Source organism: Acinonyx jubatus, chromosome B3 (genome assembly GCF_027475565.1).
Source record: "Acinonyx jubatus isolate Ajub_Pintada_27869175 chromosome B3, VMU_Ajub_asm_v1.0, whole genome shotgun sequence".
Lineage (NCBI taxonomy): Eukaryota > Metazoa > Chordata > Mammalia > Carnivora > Felidae > Acinonyx > Acinonyx jubatus.
In genome coordinates, this window is record NC_069386.1 from 70,734,323 (window position 1) to 70,753,006 (window position 18,684).

The window sequence follows — 18,684 nt, forward strand, 5'->3', positions numbered from 1 at the left end:
TTTGTAAATTTCTATTATTATTGCTCATTCTCCTTTTTAAACTCCATTCTCCCTTGTTTTAGGCCGTTTCAGCTTTCCGTATCATTCTGTGGGGGATCCTTCTGTTTCTTTACAGCTTCTTCCTGGGTTTGAATGTTGGGATTCTCCTGGTTCAATTTGTGGCCTTTTCTCCACACACCCTCCCCCTGGGGGTTTGCATTCACTCCTGGGGTTTTAATAATCTAAAAATGATCTCAAATCTAGATTACCAGTCTAGATTTTATTTAAAATCTAGTAGACCCAAGTCACTTCTCTGTTCTCATAGTACCCAAAATTTGCCTTGACTACAACTTTGTACCTTGCATTCCTTCTTACCTACCATCCAGTTACCCAAGTTAGAATGGTCATCCTGGATTTGGACCTACTCCTGTCTCCCAGGATTTCATCACAAAATTTTATTTATTTATTTTAATTTAGTTTGAGATAGGGGTGCCCAGGTGGCTCAGTCAGTTAAGTGTCCGACTTCAGCTCAGGTCATGATCTCGTGGCTCGTGAGTTCGAGCCCCACCCTGGGTTCTGCACTGACAGCTCAGAGCCTGGAGCCTGCTTGGGATTCTGTCTCCCTGGCTTGTGCTCTAAGAATAAACAAACATTAAAAACAAATTGTTTTGAGAGTGAGCACACACAAGAGAGCATGAGTGGGGGAGAGGCAGAGAGAGAGAATCCCAAGCAGGCTCCACACCATCAGCACAGAGCCTGACACAGGGCTTGAATCCACAAACCATGAGATCATGACCTGAGCTGAAATCAAGAGTTGGACACTTCACTGAGCCACCCAGGAGCCCCTATTTTTAGCTCTTAAACATTCTGAATCTGCCCTTCTCTCTCCACCCTGTTATACTTCAGGCCCCTTCATTTCTCTCCTGTATTGCTACAGCAGCCTCATAACTAGCCTCCCTGATACACTCATGCTCCCAGTTATAGTCTCCAAATAACGGCGAGAACTAGAACTCAAAAATCACTACGTCTAGGACACTTTAGTTAAAATCACATTCCTCACAAGACAGGCCTTTGTGGTTGGGACCCTGCTTATCTACACGGCTTTGCTCCTGCCACTTCTCGCACCTTTCCGAACGCCTTGTGTTCTCGTGTCTTGGCCCGCGCTCGGAAGAGCTTACTTTCTAGATTCAGTTCAGGGATCGTCTCCAGACCACCTCTTCTACTTCCTCCACGCCGGCCAGGGTGGGTGCCGCTTCCGTGCGTCCCCAAAGCACCTTTTCATCGCAGCCCCTCTCACCCCCACCCTGTACTGTGCTGGGAGGGCCTCACCCTCCTTCCCTTCCACTAGGTCGAGCCTCAAGGAGGAACTTTAGTGCCGCCGCCGCCTGCCACGGCACACTGCAGGTATGTAAGTGCTTTTTGACTGAATGCTGCTGCTGCCTGACAGGCTTCCTTTTCTTTTCCCAACAGTTGTCAGCCCTGAAGATCAGGCCACCCGGATAGGAAGGCTGACGGTGTCCCTTAAAGCTGCCGCCGCCCTCGGCGCCATTTACAAGGAGATGACAGAAGTTACACTTTCGTGATGGAGCAAGTACTATTCCGTTCTAAACTCTCTGAGGGAACCGCAGTAAAAAGTCTCTTATAAAGTAACTTGCTATGCCGTGAATTTGGTTTACTGTGATGTCTGGTCTTTCTACCTAATGACGAAAGCTTAGAACCAAGTTACTTTCTGTGACCCTCACTGGATAAAGGCATTATTCTCCAAGGTCTTAGCGCTCTCACGGGTGAGAAGAGGACCTGCCCTCAGGAACTGTGAAAGGACGGTCACAAAAAGTGACTTTACAAAAACAAAACAACAACAAAAAAAACCACAGTTTATTTATCTTTTAGTTCTTCCAAAATTGAAAATATCAAGTCCTACTGCTAAGGAGAAAAAAAAACAAACAAACAAAATCTGAGACCCCTCCCCCCCTCTTCTCTTAAGGTCACAGAACACAGGAGGAACTGCAGCGGGACAGGTGGGTACAGAGAACCGGGAGGGGGAGGGTGGCAAGATAAACTCCCCAAATACTTAAAAAGCTGTTCGACAGAAACTGTGATAAATACAGGACAATGCAAGACAAGTAAAAATAAGGAGCAGCAGTGACGAGAGGCTGTGTTGTAGACGTGGCCTCCCTTCCTCTTCTCTTTTCTCATCAGGGTATTCTAGGCCCAAGGCATGACCTGCCCCTTCCAGATCTAAATGTTGATTCCTCTGAGCCTCCTCCTAGATTTCACTAGAAGCAGTGTTGTGAGGCACGACCATTCTTCCTCAGACACATCAGAAAAGGACCAGTGGTGACTTTGCTTCTACCATTGTACCCTGTGTGAATTTGTAAGGAGGATGAAACCGAGCCAGGGGGTGTCCCTGCTTCTTGTCTTCAAAGGCGGCAGAAACACCTCTATCGGCATGAGGCAAACAGGCAGGAAAACTCAGGCGGAGGTACCGGCCCGATCTGCCCTCACTAGCTCAAGTTGTATGGTTTATCACAACTATCAGCAAATTCCAAGAACCTTTTCTTGAGCACTGCAAAGATGGAACTTAAAAGAGATGTGAGGAAGGTCATGGCAGTGGGGCAGGATGGAGGACTGAATCTGGTCAAGAACCATGGTACAGGTAGTTAGGGGTCACCTCGTACCAATGTCTTGGAAACATAGCTTTGAGACCTCAAAGAGTTAGATGTCAGAAGCCATCGATGTCCTGGCGGAAGGTGACAGGAAGAGAGAGGAATGAAACGGTATTTATCAACAGCGGAAGCCTCTGCCCTTCTTCAAGAACACCTCCTCCCTTGCCATCTGGATGGGGCCACTGGCACGTGTCCTGGTGGGCCTGGAATTCCCCGAGTAGATTGGTCCACACAAATGGCCCCCTAAACCCATAAACACAAATGGCAAAACTTCAAAAGGAAAAAAAAAAAAAAAAAAGGAAAAATACAGTTTCTATGTCATGTAAAATTTGTAGGGGTTGGCTGGATAAAGAATGGAGCTGAGGACCAGAGTTCAGAAGTTACTTCCTCTTTTTCTTGGGGGGTGCAGAGCTGTGTCTGGAACCACGGTTAGAGCCACGGCCTGAGCTGTGCACAGATGCCTTCCTCTTCCGGCTCATACTTCGACTCTGTTCTTCTTCTTCCTCGTAACGACTTTCACGGTCCGCTGAACAGGAGAAAAGAGGCATTACTAGTTCGCTACAGGGTAACTTTGGTACCTAACAGTACTTAATAGCATGAAGTAACACAGGGAATGTCCTCTGGAGTCAAGTATGTTTTAATCTCAGTCACGTACTAGTTGTGTGATCTCAGGCAAGTACTTAACTTTCCTGAGCCTTGGTTTATGTTATTTACACAACAGAAAATGGTTCTAGGATTAAATAAGGTAGCCTATGCAATGTACGGATCCCGATGCTTGGGGTCCAGTAGATAGTGTTCCCCTTTCACCTTTAACTGCTATCTAGCATTTGGTTTCAGAGTAACTAAACCACTATTACAAAAACCTTCCTAACCTGGAAGAGGCCCAGAAAGTTTGACTATTATAGGACTTAGACTTGGAAACTGAATAGCCTAATTCTTCCAAGACTATGTGGCTATCATAGCTACAGGCCCACTGTGGCTGTGAGCAAATGAAGAATGACAGAGTCACGTCACTTGGAGGGTATGGACACATTCCAGAACTCATTTGCTTGTCTGGCTGATGAACTTGGAGCTATAGTTCCCCATCAGTTTCACAGTGTTCTTTTGGTACTCTTCTTAGGCCAAAAAAATCTCAAAATACTAAAATCCATTAGAAATTTGTGCTTCAAAAATAACAAAGTTTACCTTTTCGGGCTTCTTCCTCCAGTTCATCCCAATCCTTTCCACTCTCTTCTTCACTGCCCAATGATTCCTTGGAATAGTCTGGAATAAAATTAAGTCATTAATTAGTCATTAGACAGGAATGGAACGACAGAATTCTTCCCTCCTTTATGGGGTCCAGAAATGATAGATTAGAAAGCCATGAAACATTTTCCCTATAGAGACTAACCTGATTCTTCAGCTTCTGATGAATAATCTTCATCACTATCCTCCTCCTCCTCTTCATAGTCGTCTTCTGAAGGATTGAAAGTCTCATCTTCGATTTCAGACTCTGAATCCCCTTCCTCAGCATCACTCCCCTGGTGAGTTACAGTTGGAGAGCATAATACTATTTACTCGGTTCTTTTTTTGACCTTCACTTTATTAACCTAATTAATTCAACCCACCTAGCACCCCAGCATTATTTCTGTATTACATGAAAAAAAACCCCAAAAAACGTGAGTGACCAAAAGATAAATAGGACTAATTTATAATTACTAGTAAGGTGCGATTACTAAATATCTAGTTTGTATTTCTTAAAAATTCACTTCATCCTTCCTCACCCAGGAAAATTAACCAGAGATACTCACGGAAATAATGCATTATGCAAAGGTGGGAGAATCATTTTTTAGAAAACAATTTTTGCAAAATGCCCTAAACTTACACCTGAAACTATTACACTGTATGTTAATTATACTTCAGTCAAAAAAACCAAGAACTCAAAATGCCCTAAAGAATTTTTTCCCAATACTGAGTCTCCTTAAAAGAACAATTTTGCAATTTCAAAGAAATCTCAGTGGCTACCAGTCTCCAATTAATTTATCAGCTACCTGTAAAACTAACTAGGAGAACAGCACAGTAATACTAAGCTCCCATTTAATCTGGTCCCGTACGTACTACTTCTGTAGCATTTCCTAGCAGCCTGATGGTAATGGGCAACACTATGTACCGGAAAAGAAACCCCACACTCACGCACCTCACCCTCAGGTTCTAGGAAAGACCAGCCACCTTGTTCGAAGAAGCCCTCAGGGTCATCAACAATGGTCTTCATGATTTTAGTCCAGTTGAGGGACTGTACTCCTTCTGTGTACTTTAGGTCACAGGAACTAAGAGACAGGACATGAGTCAAAGTCAATCCTCCGTATTTTCCGAGAATGCACTGTGTCCTCTTGCTCATTAGTATCTCTGAAGAGCAGACATTCTCTGTATTGGGCCACCAGAATAGACCCAAATGGCTGATATGTCTACCAGAGACCAGCCCTCACGACAGAGCAGCATTCCGACCGAAGCAAGCTTTGTCCCTCCACAAAGGTCAGCCTCTCCAGTCTTCCATTTTCTTTCTTAAGCACCAATTTCCCTGTTCCTCCTTTTGGCCTTTCCTCCTCACCTATGCTTTCCCCTGATTCCACCCTTATTTGCAAGTAGTCTCAACTTATAACCACTTCTGCGCTTCTTACTTTTCAGCTCTGATCGCACATGATTGCAGTTAAGAAAAGGCAGCTGGCCCTAGCTTTCCCTCCTCAATCTTCCACTGCTTTCTTATGTATTGTTCATTTGATGCAAGGTATATTCGAAGGTAGGAGTAAGTTTCTTGTTTAGTACCTGAAGTGCTAAGAAAATGTGCAAGTAACTTTCTTTCTTTTTTTAAATGTTTGAGAAAGAGCAGGGGAGAGGCAGTGAGAGAGACACAGAATCTGAAGCAGGCTCCAGGCTCTGAGCTGTCAGTGCAGAGCCCAACACAGACACTGAACTAATGAAGGGTGAGATCGTGACCTGAGCCAAAGTTAGATGCTTAACTGACTGAGCCACCGAGGCACCCCTCAAATGACTTTCTTTTTGTCCACTTCTGTTGAGGAAAGCTCAATCAATTCAAGTGGGTGGGAAGGAAGAGAGAAATGAAAAAAACAAAAAACCAAAACCAAAAAACCCCAAAAAGAAATGACAATAGTGAGCATCACTAGAAGAAAGCCTCACAAAACCTGAGAACCACTGCCACAAATCCATTATAGGCCTCATCATATACACTGTAACTTGCACATCTGGCCATGATGGACAGAGTAACAAGAACTAGATTTACCTTTCCAATTTAAATTACTAGAAAACCAAACAAAATATAAAACAGCTTTCAAACACTGGATAAAAAGAAACATAGGACTGGGGCACGTGGGTGGCTCAGTTGGTTAAGCATCCGACTTTGGCTCAGATCATGATCTTGCGCTTTGTGAGTTCAAGCCTCGAATTGGGCTCTGTGCTGACGGCTCAGAGCCTGGGGCCTGCTTGAGATTCTGTGTCTCCTCCTCTCTCTGTACCTCCCCCATTTGTGATCTGTTTCTGTCTCTTAAAAATAAATAAACCTTTCAAAAAAAAAAAAAAAAAAGCAGCATAGGACTATAGTCCCCAAAAGGAGGAAACACACAGGGTTTTGTTTTATAACTGCCCTAGTTTTCTGCCTGGAGGCAGTTCCCAAGCTGCTATGTAGGGAGGGGAACCCAATCAGAACCTGAGAGAAAGAGAAGTATTTGGGGATGCTGATACAGCTAGAATTTTTGAAGCTGAGAGTACTGGAGAAGAGAATGACAGAAAAAGCTCTGGAGATTTGCAGAGGGATCCCTTTCAGTCTGTGGCCAAGAACTGATCTGCACATACATGAGAGGAAATTAACCGGAGCTCAGCAAAGAAGCACTGGAAAGCAGTTGGCCACACAATTCCCAGATCTCATACCAAACTGGAAATAGTTCCTGGTCCTACCAGCTTTAACAGAAAGACCTTAAAACACACAGGGAATCAGAGTGCTTAGAAGAGTACTGCCTCAGCGGTGGGCAGATTAGTCCTAGACTAAAAGCTGTTCTGAACCAGCACTAATGACGTTTGAGAACAAGTCCTGAAAGATGAAGTGGTATCCAACTCACTTAACTATATCATCGAATGAAGTCTAGGAAAAAATCATAAAGCCTAGCACCCAGCGTGCCTGGGTGGCTCTGTTGGTTAAGTGTCTGACTCTTGATTTTGCTCAGGTCATGATCTCCTGGTCGTGAGGTGGAGCCTCATGCTGGGCTCTGCACTGTGTGTGGAGCCTGTTTGGGATTCACTCACTCTCTCTCAAAATGAATAATTAAAAAAAAAAAAAAATTAGGGTACCTGGATGGCTCAGTCGGCTGAGTGTCTGACTCTTGGTTTTGGCTCAGGTCACGATCTCATGGTTTGTGGGTTTGAGCCCTGCACCAGACTCTGCACTGACAACACAAAACCTGCTTGGGACTCTCTTCTGCCCCTCCCCTGCTCGTGCACCCTCTCTCAAAATAAATAAATAAATAAATACATTTGAAAGTAAAAATAAAACCTAGCACCCCAAAATGTGTAGTCACAATGTTTGGCAGCCGATCACAAATTACCAGACATGCAAAAGGGCTGAAGAAAAAAATCAAACAATAGAAATAGACCCAGAAAATACAAAGACGGTAGATGGAAGTATCAGATAATGACATTAAAAAAAAGCTATTATAAACATGCTCCAAATGTTTAAGAAGGAAGACAAACTTGAAGATGCTGAAAAGTGAAGATATGAAATTTGTGTAATTAGTCTCAGAAAAAAAACAAAAACAAAAACAAAAACGGGGGTGGGTGGGGGGGATGGGGATTGAGGAAAGAGCAAAAATATTTGAAGAATAACGGCCAGAACATTTGGGGATGTGATGATCTAAGAAGCCCAACGCACACCAAACAGAATAATCATTAAAAAAACAAAACCACCCACAATAAAGCAGATAATAAAATGCTAGAAACCGATGACAGAAATACAAAACAAAAACGTCAGTCTGTTCAGAGGCACAAAGATGACAGCAGACACCTAGTAAGCCAGAAAACAATGGAGCAACATCATGTAAGTATTAAAAAAAGACAATTCTATCTACAGTCAGGAAAAACATCTTTCTGAAGTGAAAGGGAAATAAAGACTTAAGAAAAAAGCTGGGAGAATTTGTCATCAGAAAGCCTGCATCTCAAATGCTAAAGGAGGAGGTTTATGAGGCAAAGGAAAATTAAAGGAGTTAGAAGGTTGGAACCACACCATGGAATGAAGAGCACCAGGAATGAACATATGTGAGCAAATATCCAAGACTTTTGTTCTCATTTTGTAAATTAAGAGGTAACTGCCTGGGGGCACCTGGCTGAGTTGGAAGGGCATGTGACTCTTGATCTCAGGGTCCTGAGGTGGAGCCCCATACTGGGTGTAGAGATTACCAAACAAACCAACCAACCCATCATAAACTTAATACACAATCATACAATTAATCCAAGGGTGCCTGGGCGGCTCAGTCGGTTTAGCATCTGACTTTGGCTCAGGTCATGATTTCACGGTTCCTGAGTTCGAGCCCCGCGTCGGGCTCTGTGCTGACAGCTCAGGGCCTGGAGCCTGTTTCGGATTCTGTGTCTCCCTCTTTCTCTGCCCCTTCCCCCCTCCTTGAGCTCTCTCTCTCAAAAATTAAAATAAGTCCAAAATAAGGCATAAAAAGGAGAAAAGCAACGGAGAACATAGAGGAAAACAAATAGCAAGATGGTAGATTTAAACCCAACCATATTGATAGTTAACATTAAATGCAAACGGTCTGTTTTCACCAATCCAAAGTAAAAATTCTCAAAACAGATTTAAAAAAGTGAGACCCAAAAATATATTGTCTTCAGGTAAGGCCCTTTAAACATAAAGTAAGTTAAGAACAGAAAAAAAGACATGTTATGTAAGCACTAACCAAAATAAAGCTCAAAGTCCGTAAGAATATCATACCAAGCTGATTTTTGAAACAAGGACTATTATCAGGTATAAAGAAGGACATTTCATAATGATGAAAAAAAAAATCAATAGAATTAAACCACTAGGCAGACTGACCAACAAAAAGAGGAAACAAATTATCACTGTCAGGAATAAAAGGGGACACCATTATAAATTGTATAAATATGAAAGTTGATAACTTAGATTAAAAAGACCAGTTTGCTGACAGACACAAGAAGATTCTAACCTTTATGTAGAATAGCCAATTCTGAAAAGGAACAAAATCAGAAGACTTACACTACATGATTTTAAGACTTACTTTCTATAAAGCTACAATAATTGTTTCAGCGATATAAGGACACACATAGGCCAATGCAACAGAATAGCATCCAAAACTACACCCTCTCCAAATGGTTGATGGCTTTTTTTTTTTTTAAACAAGATGCCAGGATAATTCAGTAACTATGGGGTAATCTCTTCACAAATGATACTAGAGTAATTGGCTATATTTGGGCAAAATACGAATCTTGACCCTTATGCTACAGTAAAAAATTAACTCAAAATGGATCACAGACCTAAATGTAAGAACTAAATCTATAAAACTCTAGAAGAAATCAGAAAATTTTTATGATTTCGGGTTACTCAATTTATTAAACAAGATCTAAAAAGCGCAAATTACAAAAGAAAAAAATAGATCAGACTTCATGAGAATTTTACACTTCTAGTCTTTAAGACACTTGAAAAGGCATAGAATCTATTGCAAGAAAACATATGCAAAACCTATATTTGATGAAGGATTTATAACCAGTCTAAAGAATTCTGACAACTCAGACAAACAATCTGCTTTTTAACATGGACAAAAATATGAAGAGACTTCCTCTAGGATACAGAATGACACATAAGCTCAACATCATCAGTCATCATGGAAATGCAAACTGAAGTCACAATGAAGACAGCACTCCACAGCTACTATAATGGCCAACATTAAAAAGAGACAAGGGGAGCCTGGATGGTTCAGTCAGTTGAGAAAACAACTCTTGATTTCGGCTCAGGTCAAGATCCCACAATTGTGAGATCAAACCCCGCATCGGGCACTGAGCTGGGTGTAGAGCCTGCTTACGATTCTCTCTCTCTTAAGCCCTCTGCCCCTTCCTCATGTATGCACTCTGAAAAAAGTAAAAAAAATAAAAACACCGACAAAGCCAAGTGTTAAAATGCACAGCAATTACAATTCTCAGGTACTGCAGGTTTTCCAGAAAATGATTTGATAGTTTCTTACAAGGTTAAACATAGAGACTTTACCACAAACCATGCGACCCAGCAGTGCCACACTTAGGTTATCTACTGAAGAAATGAAAACTTAACGTTTACACAAAGACCTGTATGTAAGGTTTATAGCAGCTATTCCCAAGAACCCCCAAGTGGAAACAATTAACATTTCTATTAAGGTAAATGAAGTATGGAATATCCATGCATTGGAACACTCCTCAGCAACAGAAAAGAATACACTACTGATGCACTCAACAACTTGGATAAATTTCAAAAGCATTATGCTAAGTGAAAGATGCAAGGTACCAAGCTACTTCTGATTCCATTTACATGAAATTCTAGAAGACACAAACCACATAGTGATAGAAACCAGGGATAGGATTACAGGGAGGGGACCGACTTACATAAAAGTGTATGAAGAACTTTTAGGAGTGAAGAAGTGTTCTACATCCTGATTATGATGGTAGATTCGCGACTGTACACATTTATTAGAACTCATCAGACCATATACTTAAATTGGTGAATTTTATTACACGTAAGTTTTGCCTTAATAAAACTGATTTTTAAAAAATACATTAAGAAATGGGCAGAAGACATAAATAGACACTTTTCCAAAGATGACATCCAGATGGCCAAAAGACACATGAAAAGATGCTCAACATCACTCATCAAGGAAATACAAATCAAAATCATGATAAGATACCACCTCACATCTGTCTGAATGGCGAAACTTAACAACACAGGAAACAGATGTTGGTGAGGATGCAGAGAAAGGAGAACCCTCTTACACTGTTGGTGGGAATGCAAACTGGTGCAGCCAGTCTGGAGAACACAATGGAGGTTCCTCAGAAAGTTAAAAATAGAAGTACCCTACAATCCAACAATTACACTATTAGGTATTTACTCAAAGGCTACAAGAATAAGATTCAAATGCGTACGTGCACCCAGACGTTTACAACAGCATTATCAACAACAGCCAAACTATGGAGAGAGCCCAAATGTCCACTGACTGATGAATGAATCAAGATGCATATGTGTACACACACACACACACACACACACACACACACACACACACACACAATGGAATATCACTCAGCCATCAAAACGGATGAAGTCTTGCCATTTTGCAACGACATGGATAGAGCTAGAGTGTACTGTGTTAAGCAAAGTAAGTCAGAGAAAGACAAATACCATGTAATTTCACTCATGTAGAGTTTAAGAAACAAAACAGATGAACGAATGGAGGAGGGAAACAATCCATAAAAGACTCTTAGAGAACAAACAGAGGGTTGATGGAGGGAGGTGAGTAAGGGATGGGCTAGATGGGTGATGGGCTCTAAGGAGGGCACTTGATGGGATGAGCACTGGGTGTTGAATGTAAGTGATGAATCACTGAATTCTGACACCAATACTGCACTGTATGTTAATTAACTAGAAATTAAATAAAAATTTGAAAAGAATAAAAAAAAGTACCTTTACAACACATATTTGGGATATTGTTATCACCTACCTGCCTATGTCTTAAGAAAATCCTCAGGAAAACCATAAATTTGTATCTTTCTCACAATTTATTTCTAAGTTCTCTCAACCCACCTCTTAAGAGGAGAGTCACATCTCAGCACTTCTCCTTCACTGGTAATGGGCAGGGGTGTGTGGAGCGCAGAGCAAATTCTACTCACCACTACCCAAGCTTCACCCTTTACCTAGAGTATAACATCTCCCTGTTTACTGGAGTTTTGGTACTCCTGTGAGAAATTCTTTTATAGCTGACGTAAAAGGCTAAAATTCAAGAAGTTTTATCTTAAGGGGCATCTGAGTGGCTCAGCTGGTTAAGCATCCGACTCTTGGTTTCGGCTCAGGTCTCCGTTTCATGAGTTCGAGCCCTGAGTCAGGCTCTATGCTGGCAGTGCGGAGCTTGCTGGGGATTCTCTCTCTACCCTTCCCCTATTCGCACTGTCTCTGTCTCTCTCAAATAAATAAATAAATAAACTTAAAAAATAAATTGAAAAAATTATCTTTCAGTAAAAGTAAAAGAACTAGTAAGAGATATCCCCTTTTTATAACTAACTGATTATACATGTATTCAGATTTTTATACACCTATCAAGAAGAGTCAAAGATGACTTTTTTTTGATTTTGTATGTGTAAATATTCATCAACTACTGTTGGAATTTCAGGAAGAAGTTAATAACTCTATCTAACAGATGCCAAATTTCTAAGTCCTGGGCTATAACTCCCCAACGGCAGTTTCTCCCTTAAGTCCACCAGCAGATTTTATATACAACATACCATGCTTGTATTCTGTAATCGAGGGATCAAGGGGTAAATGGGAGAGTGCTGGCAGACTGACTTACTTCAGCCACTCCTTGATGGGGTCTAGGGAGGCTACCGGAATGGCGTTGATCATCGTCACTTTCTTGCTGTAGTCCTTGTAGACTATCACCATATCAAAGTTCTTCAGGTGAAACTGAACCCGCTCGAAGTGAATCAGCTCCACTTCATCCAAGGTCACCACAAAAGGTGGCTGTCAGGGAGAAATGAGATCACTATCACATAAGTCCCCTAAAGCACGAGCATTTTCAAATACTTTCAGGGCCTAAAAATCACTACTGCTTTTCGGGAAGACTAAAAGCAATGCAATGTATTCACAAGTCTCAGTATAAGGATTTGCAAGATCAAAATCTTTCCTCAAGGAGAATCAATTTAAAGAAACTGAAGAAACTATTTAAAAAACGACTTAAAGAATCATTTGTTCAGTAAGTCGTGTCTAAGAAAATCTTCAGAAATAGTAAAGACCTAGTTTTCAAAACACCTACCCTTTCTTTTTTCTAACAATTTTCTTATTAAAAGGGAAGAAATACTCACCCACTCTGTAGCGTTTACAAGCGCACTACTAGTGGGCTGAAGGAGGCAGGTACTCCTGTAAGGAGCTCCATTAAATCTGAAAGAGAGTAAGAGAAAGGCTCACTCAAGAGAAACGTGCTGCCAAAATACACTTCTTGCCTTTCCCCATTCCAAACCCAGCTCCAGCATACTCACTGGAGTCATTTACAGGGGAAGCCTCTCAGTCTGAGCCACTCACCCCAGCCTAAAAATGTTCAAGAGGGAATGGACGTCTCAAAGGTTTTTCAATCAAAGGAAAAAGGACGCGATCTGTGATGTTAAATTATCACAAAGGAAGAATGACCAATTTTTCTAATAGGCAGATGACACTTCAGGTCAAAAAGAAGAGATATGTTACCCCAAGTCCCTAAAAGGCACTTCGAATTCCAGTTCCTCCTTAGTCAGAGCCTCTACTTTCTCAATGAAATTTTTAAACGCTGTTTTCAGTTTATGCCTCATTTCTCGTTCCATCTGTAGAAGGAAAAAAAAACTAATTAGCTACAGTTATCACTTCACTCGTACATCCATTCAAAAAGCCTGAAGTACTTTTGTGGTCCTTAATTCTCATTCCTGTGACGCCAGTACGAAGAGTTTAACCCAGCCCACTACACCATTAACTGCAGAGCTGAGTCTGCAACTCAAGTCTGCCCCATAAGCCACTGCACTATACCATCCCCGCGCATACTTGAGTTGTTCTGCAGAAAGATGCGGGGGTTATTTACAAAATATAACTACTGAACTCAGATCTGAACCACAAGCTACCTCAATACCCTGCAAATAAAATCCTCAATCTCACAGACCTGCTCAGCATAGAGGTCATCTCGGTCGTGCATATGCTGATGTTTCCCCAAGTCCGTGGTGATCTCTCCCACTTCTGTGTAGAATTGCACATCCGTGTGCCGCTTCTTCCCGAACATGATGGCATTCTGGGGGCATGGAGTGGAAAAAACGAGAAAGCAGTCAGAAAACTCAGGCTACACAACAAAGAGGCAAGACCACAACAAAACAACGTGAAGTATAAATAGTATCTACCCTGGAAACCACAGCATCTATGTAAAAATAGTCAAACTGTCCCTGGTGTCGTCATGACATTTGGGAATGTGAGAGCGTACACATTTTTTAAAGTATTCCTATTTATTAGAATGAACTTGGGAGATTTTGCCGAAAATAAACTGTCTAAAGAAACATTTTTCTATTTCAGAGACAGGAATCTAGAGAAAACCTTAGGTTTTGGTGGTGATTATATAGCACACCAAAGGAACATACATGCTTATTAGCACCTTCTACATTTTAGACACTGTGGTCCTTATAAACATTATCTTATTCAACCCCCTTTACCTTTTGTGATAGGTGATATCATTCATCATTTATTTATTAATTTAAAGTTTATATATTTTAAGAGAGAGTGTGTGCATGTGCACAACAGGGAGAGGGACAGACAGGGAGAGAGCGCATCCCGAGCAGGCTAACCGTGAGATCATGATCTGATCCGAAATCAAGAGTTGGACGCTTAATCAACTGAGCCACCCAGGTGTCCCTATTCGTCACTATTTTAAAAGAAAAAGAGTAACAGAAAGATCTTGCCCAAGATCTGACAGCTTGTAAATCAAAAAGCGTACCTTGAGGTGAAAGTGCAAGACAATAATCATTTCTCCATCACATGGCTGAAACAAAGCATGCTTGATGTTATTATACAGAATATCCACTTTGTCTCCTCGAACAGATGTGAAGCGGAAACCTGGGGGAAAACAAAGGAAGCAGCTAAGCATCAAGCAGCATGAGGTGAGGCCAGAAGACATTGCATCTTTTCTGGCTGATTGGAACTGAGTCACAGAAAATGCCGCAAACCACACAGAGCTTCTTTCCCTTCCTTGTGCCTGTACAGCAATATATATAGATTCTTCCCAGCAGCTCCCTCACATACGGATTATCCATCTGTCATTCCTACAAATGTGCCCCAGAGACAAAGCCCAGACACACGAGAGATCATTCATACCATTGACGTGGGCCTCCAGGGAACCCTGCATCCTCTTCTGGGCAATGTTTGGGCGAATGTATAGATCTTTCAGTTTGGGATTGCTCCGGTTTAGATTGATCACTAGGGAGTCTTGTTTCACAATGCCCTAAGTAGAACGAGAATTACTGTGAATCCTCATGTAACTGTGTGTCCCCTCCAAACCCACACGTATCCTTTTGCACAATGGTGCTCTGTTGGTGTCCAGGCTCACCTCCTTCTCCTTCTCTTCTGCTTCCCGGGTCTTATAACGCTTCTGTACTTCTTTTATAATTCGGAAAGCATTCTGGAGGTTCAAGGCTGGTACAGTCTGTTCTCCAGGTGCCTTCATATTTGAAGCTCGGTATGTGCTGTGAAAAAGGAGAAGCCAAAACTTACAGAAGTATCTTTATCAGGTCAGGTAACCTGCACTCTTCACTGTATTTTTAACGGACTTAAATGTCTTTCAGAAGATAAAGATACCAGTAAATGGTAAGACAGTGTCTGGAAAGCTGAAAAACATCCCTCTTTCTTCTCTCTTAAATAGAGCATGTTATAAATGGCTAATCCACTGGGTGGGAAATCACACTTATTTTTCAAATCTGGCATAGCCAATTATCCCATTCCACACCATGAAGGAACAGACTCCAATGAGGCACACATTTCCTTATTTATGATTCTACTGCAAAACATGTGTCATCAGTTTAACATATATTCATGAGGATTCTAAACTGGGTTCCATCGTCAAAACCGTACAAAGCACAATGAGATGTTCCTGAGAGTACCACTCCAACCAGCAGGGATGGGGAATGGTTGTTTTCCCGGGGACTCACATTTCCTTGACAAAAGTGGCTTCTGGGTTAGGAAAGATGTTGCCCTCATTCCTGCCAAGAGCACTGCCTGGGCAATAGAAGTTGATTCGCAAGTAAGTATAATCTCCTTCCACGGACATGCTTATATTCTGCTCAAAGAAAAGGAAAGCATTAACAAAATAAACAAGTTTCTTTCCAAAGTAAAGGTTAGTACTTAGAGACATTAAAATTAAGTTAGGAGTTACAAGCTGACTGCTAAACCTAGCCTATAAACCTTTACCTAGGTCTAATTTTTTTTTACCTTCACCTAGCTTATTTTTTTTGTATGACAAGATGTGTGCTTCCAAATGAATCACTGGCTTCTCAGAGTACCCTGAACCACATGTCCAAAAACATGCTAAAAAATGTTTAATGCGGGGGGCGGGGTGGGGGTGCTTGGGTGGCTCAGTCAGTTGAGCGTCCGACTCTTGATTTTGCCTCAGGTCATGATTCCAGGGTGGTGGGATTGAGCCCCAAGTCAGGCTCCACGCTCAGCATGGAGCCTGCTATGGATTCATTCTCTCTCCAACCCTCCCCCAACTCATGCTCTCTCCCTATAAAAAAAAATAAAACAAAATAAGGCAAATGCTTAATGCAAATTATATTTCTAGACTAGGAGATCACTGAACATTCTAACCAAGTGCAAAATGGAAAAGAAGGAGAACAATAGCAGGAGACAAGGAGAGGGGGAGTCAGCAAAGTGAGAAGGGTGGAGAATGAGCAGAGGGTAGAGGAATCGGAAAAACAATCTATGGAAAGCACAACTCATAGTTTCAGAACCAATCTGGATGGATCCTGACTCAATGCTCATACCTTGATTGTGGCAATGTGAAAAGGTGTCGCGATACCGAACACAGGCATTATCACGGTCTCGTACTTCTTGTCGATATAGATCTTCATTTCCCGAATATGTGGTTCCTTAGGCATCAAAGATGGGTTTTTATAGGACACGTTAGATTTGCGAGCTCTGGAGTGGGGATAAAAACATTTTTTGAGGAATTTCTATAAATCAAATACAAACCTAAGACAACCTCGTTGCCCAACACAAACTCTTACTTTTGAATCTGTTGCTCTCCTTTCTGTTCAGTCAGTCGCCTCTTTGCTTCTTCGTTGAGTTGAGCTGCCAGTTCCTTTTGATGCGCTCTCCGCTTCTCTTCTGCGGTCATCTCGTTCTAGAGGACACACCCAAGTCAGCAGAACTGCCAGTCTTACAGACGTGCCCCAGACGGGAGCCAGAGGACAGAGAGAGAGTCAATGTGGATTAAAACAACAAACTCACTCGTGTTCTTTCAGTAAGCAGTGCTGCCCGAGAACCTCTTCCCAACAGGTCCTCGGCCTCATCTTTCTCCTCCTCCTCCTCCTCTTCATCCTCATTCTATGGGGGAAAAATGAGAATCAGCAATTCCAGTTTTAACCTTTATAGTCAGTTATTACTTTAGCCTTTTCACGGTACCAAACTTCCTACACCACTTGCTTTTCTTCTTCCTACCTTTAGAAAAATCCCCACATTCTTCACTTTTTTCTTCACGGAAGTGAGGACAGTAGCTGGGCCATCCTGGAATAAAAGAAAGAAGTCAGAGACATTTACAAGAGCATTTAAATAAAGCACTTTCACTTTCTAGCCTCATATACAGTTGGCCAATGCTTCGAAACTTGTGGATACTAAAATCTCTGACAACGCATACAGATTTTATCCTCCCAACCTCAAAGGAACTATAATTTAGGAGGCAACACTGGGATAATGATTATGAATACAGGCTTGATGTGAAACCTCCCTCAATCACTTTGTTTTGTTTTTTTTAATGTTTATTTTCTTTTTTTTTTTTTTTATGTTCAATATATGAAGTTTATTGTCAAACTGGTTTCCATACAACACCCAGTGCTCATCCCAAAAGGTACCCTCCTCAATACCCATCACCCACCCTCCCCTCCCTCCCATCCCCCATCAACCCTCAGTTTGTTCTCAGTTTTTAAGAGTCTCTTATGCTTTGGCTCTCTCCCACTCTAACCTCTTTTTTTTTTTTTTCCTTCCCTTGTTTTTTTTAAAAAAAAGTTTTATTTGAGAAAGAGAGTGCAAGTGCACCCAAGTAGGGAAAGGGCAGAGAGAAAGGGGGAGAGAGAATCCCAAGCAGACTCCGTACTGTCAGTGCAGAGCCCGACATGGGGCTCGATCCCACAAACTGGGAGATCATGACTTGAGCCGAAATAAGAGATGCTCACTGAGCCACCCAGGCGCCCTTTGCCTCAATCACTTTCTAGTGGTGATATGTGGCAACTTCTACTTCTGTGCCCCAGTTTATCTGAGGATAAAGTATCTACTTCACAGGGTATCATAATTCAGTGAATTAATGCATAAAAGTGCATTAATAATAAGAACTCAGAAGTATTTGCTATTATGAACATTAAGGATCAGTTCTGCTAAGTGAAAAAAAGAATTATAAAAGACCACAACTGCCCAGAACCAGTGGTTTAGTCGTTGACTAGGTTTGGGGAGCTTGGGGGGAAAATGAGGAGTGACTGCTAGGGTACACGGTTTCTTTCTGAGGTGATAAAAATGTTCTAAAATTAGACTGTAGTGCTGATTGCTGAGAATATACTAAAAATCACTAAATTAAACACTTTCAGCAGGTGAACTGCATGGTATGTAAACTGTAACTCAATAAAGCTGTTAAAAAACTTAAAAAAACAATCAGTTCCCAATATTATCATTATCCAGGTTCAAGTCACAAGTTGAACTGTGTGGTTTAAATTATTCTCTGTATTTGTGGCGCACCTGGGTGGCTCAGTCGGTTAAGCGTCCGACTTCGGCTCAGGTCATGATCTCACAGTTTGTGGGTTTGAGCCCCATGTCAGGCTCTCTGCTGACAGCTCGGAGCCTGGAGCCTGCTTGTGATTCTGTGTCTCCCTCTCTCTCTGCCCCTCCCCTGCTCACACTCTGTCTCTCAAAAGTAAATAAATGTAAAAAACAACAACAACAAAAAAGGAGGGTGCCTGGGTGGCTCGGTCGATTAAGTGTCTGACTTTGGGCTCAGGTCATGATCTTGCGGTCTATGAGTTTGTGCCCTGCGTCAGGCTC

The 18,684-nt window shown here is 41.8% G+C and overlaps 2 protein-coding genes across 2 annotated transcripts in view; one reads left to right on the top strand and one right to left on the bottom strand.

The window, feature by feature from the left end:
• Window positions 1-1,629, top strand: part of RPGRIP1 (RPGR interacting protein 1) — an 82,722-nt gene extending 81,093 nt beyond the window's left edge. Inside the window, 1 exon segment of the mRNA XM_053224261.1 lies at window positions 1,450-1,629. Within this exon segment, the coding sequence (XP_053080236.1) occupies window positions 1,450-1,562 (113 nt within the window). The 3' untranslated portion in view covers window positions 1,563-1,629.
• Window positions 1,630-1,836: 207 nt separating this feature from the next.
• Window positions 1,837-18,684, bottom strand: part of SUPT16H (SPT16 homolog, facilitates chromatin remodeling subunit) — a 40,103-nt gene continuing 23,255 nt past the window's right edge. Inside the window, exons 11-26 of the mRNA XM_015068248.3 lie at window positions 17,098-17,163; window positions 16,888-16,983; window positions 16,665-16,780; window positions 16,422-16,575; window positions 15,591-15,718; window positions 14,993-15,128; window positions 14,761-14,887; window positions 14,384-14,502; window positions 13,565-13,690; window positions 13,123-13,235; window positions 12,747-12,822; window positions 12,236-12,405; window positions 4,822-4,951; window positions 4,036-4,165; window positions 3,831-3,908; window positions 1,837-3,171 (exon numbers count right to left, since the gene is read on the bottom strand). Coding sequence (XP_014923734.1) covers window positions 3,026-3,171; window positions 3,831-3,908; window positions 4,036-4,165; window positions 4,822-4,951; window positions 12,236-12,405; window positions 12,747-12,822; window positions 13,123-13,235; window positions 13,565-13,690; window positions 14,384-14,502; window positions 14,761-14,887; window positions 14,993-15,128; window positions 15,591-15,718; window positions 16,422-16,575; window positions 16,665-16,780; window positions 16,888-16,983; window positions 17,098-17,163 — 1,911 coding nt within the window. The 3' untranslated portion in view covers window positions 1,837-3,025. The remainder of the gene's footprint in view (window positions 3,172-3,830; window positions 3,909-4,035; window positions 4,166-4,821; window positions 4,952-12,235; window positions 12,406-12,746; window positions 12,823-13,122; window positions 13,236-13,564; window positions 13,691-14,383; window positions 14,503-14,760; window positions 14,888-14,992; window positions 15,129-15,590; window positions 15,719-16,421; window positions 16,576-16,664; window positions 16,781-16,887; window positions 16,984-17,097; window positions 17,164-18,684) is intronic.